Source organism: Phocoena phocoena, chromosome 19, assembly GCF_963924675.1.
Source record: "Phocoena phocoena chromosome 19, mPhoPho1.1, whole genome shotgun sequence".
Lineage (NCBI taxonomy): Eukaryota > Metazoa > Chordata > Mammalia > Artiodactyla > Phocoenidae > Phocoena > Phocoena phocoena.
Window position 1 is genome coordinate 30,815,401 of NC_089237.1, and position 6,539 is coordinate 30,821,939.

Here is a 6,539-nt window from a genome sequence, read left to right on the forward strand (position 1 = left end):
GCAGACCGCAGGCTGTTTACATCATCTCCCCAAACCCCATCTGGATCTTAGGTAGCAAATAAGGAGGGTGCTGTTTCCACTCAGGCCAGTAGGTGTCATCATGTCAGAGGGAAAGTCAGGGGAGCTGCAGGATGTGATGGTCACCTAAGAACAGAAATTCTATTTCATCTAGTTTTCTGAATGCTGTTATGTGCAGGGCACCAGGCAGGGTACATAGGATGAGAAATGCACAGTCCCTGTCCTCGTGGAATTCACTGTGCCATCGAGACCCGGAGGGACAAGGCCCTAGGTCACAAAATGAGGGGGAGGCAGTAAGAGCTTCCAGAAAATTTAAAGGAAAGACTGTGTGGATATTAGAGCATCAGAGACTTCACATTACGCCCTCTCACATTACAGCAGAGAATAGGCTCAGAGAGGGGAGGTGACTGACCTCTGGTCACACAGCAATTCCAGACTCCAGATCTCCTGACTCCTAGAGCAGTGCTCTTTCCACCAACATTGTGTATCAAAAACCGGTGTTGCCCAACCTTTGAGACTCAAAATTCCACCTTAGTTTAGCCATGAAGCTCCCTGCAAAGTGCCCTCTGCCAGGCCCTCTAGATGGGCCGATCTTCCTGCTGGAGAAGGCAGCTTCCCTCCTCATGTGTCCTGTGGTGTGGGAGTTGGCTGTCTCACACAGGCTCACGAAGGCTCACCGCGAACATCTCTTCTCAGAGACATCACCTTGGTAGCTTTTGAGCTAGTTTCAACCAGCTGTGATGGGAGTCTTTACACCGTGGAAATTAGCAACAGCCATAAATCGGAGCTTCTTTTTTTTTCCCTCCCGGAGAGCTGCCCCCCACCTGTACACCACTGAATTAGTATCCCCACTTTACAGATAAGGAAACTGAGGCCCAGGGGGATGAGGCAACGTATAAAGAGACACAGTCTGATAGGTGGTAGAGCTGAGACCCAGCCCAGGTGGTTTGATGCTGGAGTGTTCAGAGATGGTAGAGCCAATAGGACTGAGAGCCACTTGGATGTGGAGGGGCCCGGGTTTCTCATGTGGGCGCTGATGTGGGTGCTGCCCCAGGCTGGTCTCATCAACCTGATAACGACACTGGAACAGGGACCATTTTGGGAGAAATGATAACTAGTTCAGCTTTGGGTGGATTGAATTTGAGTTACATTGCTGGAGAGATGTTTAGATTTGGAGGCCAGGAGAGAAGTCTGCGCAAGAGGTTGAGATCTGCAGGATGGAGGATTGTTCTTGACCAAACCGATTTCCTTTCTTACAGCGAACAGGTCAGAAGTGGGAAGTTCCCCTTCTCCAGGTTTTTTCTTATCTTTGTCAACATTCAGGCAGGATCTGGCAGGGCAGGGACGACCACGCTCGCTGGCTCACACTCGTTCCCTGGTGCAGGTGTGTAGTGAGCGCTCAGCAGGGACTTGCTGAATAAATGAACGAGTGGCCCGATTTTATCCTGCACATGCCGAATCAGCTCTGCTGTGGACCATATATCAAAACCTGCGCACATTTCTTCTAAGATTATTGAGAATTCTGGCGTCATTATAGGAGTGTGGATTTGGAATCAGAAATTACTTTTCTAGAGATTATCATATTAAGTGAAGTAAATTATTTATTTATTTTCTGTGGTACGCCGGCCTCTCACTGTTGTGGCCTCTCCCGCTGCGGAGCACAGGCTCCGGACGCGCAGGCTCAGCGGCCAAGGCTCACGGGCCCAGCCACTCCGCGGCATGTGGGATCTTCCCGGACCGGGGCACGAACCCATATCCCCTGCATCAGCAGGCGGACTCTCAACCACTGCGCCACCAGGGAAGCCCAAGTGAAGTAAATTAGACAGGTATCATCTGATATCCCTTGTATGTGGAATCTAAAAAAAATGATACAAATGAACTTATTTACAAAACAGTAATAGACTCACAGACACAGAAAACAAACTTATGGTTACCAAAGGGGATGGTGTGGAGCGGGGAGATAAATTAGGAGTTTGGGATTAACATATGTGCACTATTATATATAAAATAGGTAAACAGCAAGGACCTACTGTACAGCACAGGGAACCATACTCAATATCTTATAATAACCTATAATGGAAAAGAATTTGAAAAAACATATATATGTATAACTGAATCACTTTGCTGTACACCTGAAACTAACATAACATTGTAAATTAACTATACTTTAATTCAAAAAGAAATTAGTTTTGCTGCTGTTGTTTAGCATTCTAGAGCTAGAAGTGAGATTACACATCATCTCTTACAATGTCCTTGCTTCACTGGTGAGGTACTGAAACCCAGAGACCCTTCTGAGACCATCCAGGCCCCTTGCTGTGTGGGAGACCACCCGGCCTGGCCTTGCTCTGGCCAGTTTACTTTGGTGCGTCCCTCAGGACAAGGAATGATTGAACTCTGGGTCTGGAAGGGCAATGAATTGATGGGAATCCACATCTCAGGGTGCACAACTAAATAGCTCTTGAGTAGATGAGCAGACGAAGCTCAGGATAACCAAGCAAGGAGGCTACCATATGCAAATGAGTGGATTGTGGCTTTCCTCCTGATTGGCTGGAGCGGCCCTGATGTCACAATATGTAGGGTTTCTCCACTCCAAAGGATTGTGTCTCTGGCCCCCCAAAAATTCACTCACCTGGCTGGTCCCTAGCTCCTCTCTTTGTCCAAACGGAGGCGACACTATGGAACCCCTCTATCAGGCCGGGTCCATTCTCATGAAGGTGAACACCTTACAGGGGAAGAAGATGGTGGAGAGTGGTCTCCAGTCTGGAGACGTCTCGCTCCCCCAGTCGTGGCCCTCCCGCGTCCTGCCGCCAGCTGACCTGGAGATCCTGCAGCAGAAGGTGGCCGGGGTGCAACGGGAGCTGGAGGACTTCAAGAAGGAGGCACTGAGGGCCATCCATTGCCTGGAAGACGCCTTCTGCAAGATGAACGGGGCCCTGGCGCAGCAGGAGGGGCAGGCGGCCCACGTGAGGCAGCGGCTGAGGGAAGAGGAGGACCGGGGCATCGTGCGGAACAAGGTCCTCACCTTCCTGCTGCCCCGCGAGAAGCAGGTCCGGGAGCACTGCAGGCGGCTGGAGTGCCTGCTGCTGGGCTGGAGCTGCGCGGCACTGGGCATCCCCGGGAAGATCCAGGCCTACTGAGGCCCCTCCAGTAGAAGTCACATTCCTCACCGAGCAGCCGAGTAGAAGATTCTTTTCGATAGAAGGACAAACCCTGAGTTTTGATAGATTTGCTCCCCTTCCCCATTTCCACTGCTTTCCTTCTACCTAAATAACACCTTGCTGAGAGGCGAGAAGACCCAGTACGTTCTTTGGGTGAAGCTCCGTTCACCCAGCATCACCCAAGAAGGAAGCGCTCCAACACTAAGTCTTTGAATGACACCTGTGACTTTCACCCTTAACCATTTTCCTGTTTGTAATGGTACGACTGCTGAAATGTATAACATGTTTTTGGGTTTTTTTTGCAGTACGCGGGCCTCTCACTGTTGTGACCTCTCCCGTTGCGGAGCACAGGCTCCGGACACGCAGGCTCAGCGGCCATGGCTCGCGGGCCCAGCCGCTCCGCGGCATGTGGGACCTTCCCGGACCGGGGCACGAACCCTCAGATTTACCTTCTTTTCATGACTCCAGGCTCTCATGGCTCATTACTTCGTGCACGGTCTGCTGAGAGGGGTCTATCGTCCACCCGAGCACTAAGTGACCTCAGACTACTTTACTTCTGTGGTTCTCATCCTCGCCTAGCTGGTTTTTCTGCCTGCTTTCGTGGTTAGACCGTCATATCTCCCTTTGCCGCCTTTGCCCACCTCTACTTCCTCTCTGTTTGGTCTGCAGCCGGGCCAGTGAGATCCACAGAGGGAATTAGGCTCCGAGGGGTGGAGTCAGATGAGCTTAGCGCACTGATGAGGTAACACCTAGAAGGTGGGGCTCTAAAGCCGCGAAGCTGATTTTCGTGTCCGAGCTGGACTTGTTAGGGTGGCCGACCACTCATCAGGTGATGTACCCACACCATCCCAACTACTCCCACAGGCACCATTAGGAGTAAGTGTTGTGTCCCTATTGTGCAGGGTGGATGGCCGACCTCAGGAAGCTAAGTCCTTTCCCCAAGGTCTCCGTGCTTGAAAGTTCAAGTCCAGGTCACCTGTGCTTATTTGCTGTCCTGCTGCCCCCTGGGAACCATATCAGGCTGTCCATGGACCTGTTCTTCTGGAGGGCTGGGATTGTCACATAGGTGAATTGGGTGCTCCTTAGCTGTCACTGTGCCTTTTATTTTCAATAAGGCTTTCTGTTTCATCAAGTCATATTTTCTCTCTGGTCCCGCAAAACTCTGCCACGCAGCAGGGATTCTCCCCTAAACGGCAGAAGCGAGGGCCTGGAGGCTAGGTCAGCACATGAGCAGAGTGGGCCTCTGTCTTCCCAGGTCGGGACTTACAGCCTGGGCTGTACGCTCTGAGAGTCCAGCTCAGCTCCAGCCTCCCTCCTCTCTCTTTCATGGAATCTCTCCAAACAAGATTCGAACATCTGCAACACCCAGGCTGAACTTCATGACCCATTCCTTTTTTTTTTTCTTGCGGTACGCGGGCCTCTCACTGTTGTGGCCTCTCCCGTTGCGGAGCACAGGCTCCGGGCATACAGGCTCAGTGGCCATGGCTCACGGGCCCAGCCGCTCCGCGGCACGTGGGATCCTCCCGGACCGGGGCACGAACCCGTGTCCCCTGCATCGGCAGGCGGACTCTCAACCACTGCGCCACCAGGGAAGCTCCCATGACCCATTCTTAATGGCGACATCCATCTATCAACCATCTACCCTGAAGGGCTGCATCCCTACTCTAAGTTTAGGTAGTTTCTACTTTGGAAGGTTTAGCTGAAGTGGTAACAATAACGTTAATACTAGTAAGATTATTACCACTATACTATATAAACTATACTACTAGTTTATAGTTATCAAGAACATGATATAGTCTAAGCACCAGGCTTGGCCCTTTGGAGGTGGGTACTATTAGAACCTTCACTTTAGAACTTTGAGAAAACCAAAGCTCAGAGAGGCTAAGTAACTTGCCCCAGGTCACACATCTGATACATGATAGAGTTGGTATTTGAACCCTGGAATGTCTGATGTCAGCAGTTGTGCTCTTAACCACTGTGTATTATTTCTGGGGGCTAAATACTTCTTGAATAGATAAAATACGAGTGTACTGAAATTGGTGAGGTGACCTGTGGGAGAAAGGATTGTTTTGGCAGTGGGGTTGGAGGGGGGTAGAATTCCTATACCCTTAAACCTTGTGGGAGATGTGTGTGTGTGTGTGTGTGTGTGTGTGTGTGTGTGTGTATGTTTGCAAATGTATGCGAGAAGGAAAACTTGATTGGCCAACTATAATAAGAGGTTAAACAATCAGCTGCCCTGTCCAGAAGAAAGTGGATCTAATGCTAATTCCTATGGATCTGAATCTCCTGCAAGTTCAGTCTATGAGCAGCCTACTCAGATATGACGGTGTTCATGGGAATTCTGAGAAGAGGGGGAGAAATGCCGCTCGTGATTGGTGCCCACAAAGCTACACCTGGAGCGTCTGTGCTTAGGTCTGGCCCAACGTTTTAGAGGGTCCTAGACAGCCTGCAGTGCGCCTCAGGCAATCCTGAAGAGGGAGCGTGATTGAAGGACCTGGGGACTTGGCTGAAGAGGCTTGAGGGGACACCTGATTATGTGTCCGAACACAGGAAGGCCTGACGGTGTTTGGGGTTTGTGGGGCTAGTGAATGTCACCTCTCTTGTCCCTGGGAAGGAAGCCGGGAAGCAGTTGAGGGGTAGACACAGGAGCCAGGCAAACGGAGACAAAATATCACCTTTATCGCTGAGAAAGCCGCTCGAGAAGGTGGTTTAAACCCTGTGAGCCACGTGGGCTGGCCTAAGACCTCAGCCCCGAGCCTGATGCGGTCTCCAGGCACAGGTGCACGCAGAGGTGGACATCTTCCTGCTACTGTAAACCAGATAGCGTGACCTATCGTTGAAGAAATAGCTCAAGAAAGAGGAAGGGGAGAGCCGTGCAGGAGCTGACCTTCTTCCCAAATCCACCAACTCAGAACGTTACTTCCCTTTCCTGGGGAGAGGAGAGAGTGAGGGGAAGGAGAGCCAGAAGCACTGCTAGGAGGTCCCTCCATAATGAAAGAGGAATGGGAAATAATAGTCCCCCTCTTAACAGAAAAAGGGTTAGACTGAAGCCATATTGTTCTATAGGGTGGCACTAGCGACAAAGGACGGATGCTAGCAGGAGGCCGATTTCAGCTCTATGTAAGACACAAAAATAACATTGGATGCTTCTTATGTGTGCGCAGTAAAGGGTTGGCTCAGCAGGTGTGGGATGTTCAAACCTTGCACATTTCAGGGAGAGATCAACCCCCTGACCAACTCCTGGGAGATAACCTCTAAGCCCTTGTAATATGCTGCCTAATAAGTGTTTCTGTTTACCTGGGGCCTTGGGCCACACCAGATAGTTTATGCTAACAGTGAGATTTTAGGTGGGGACCCTTGGCC

At 50.8% G+C, this 6,539-nt stretch overlaps 1 protein-coding gene across 1 annotated transcript; it reads left to right on the forward strand.

The window, feature by feature from the left end:
- The first annotated feature begins 2,693 nt into the window (after positions 1-2,693).
- On the forward strand, positions 2,694-3,155 carry CCDC182 (coiled-coil domain containing 182). Its single transcript, XM_065898006.1, has one exon. It carries the CDS (start codon positions 2,694-2,696, stop codon positions 3,153-3,155), a length of 462 nt encoding a protein of 153 aa, XP_065754078.1.
- The last annotated feature ends 3,384 nt before the right edge of the window (positions 3,156-6,539 follow it).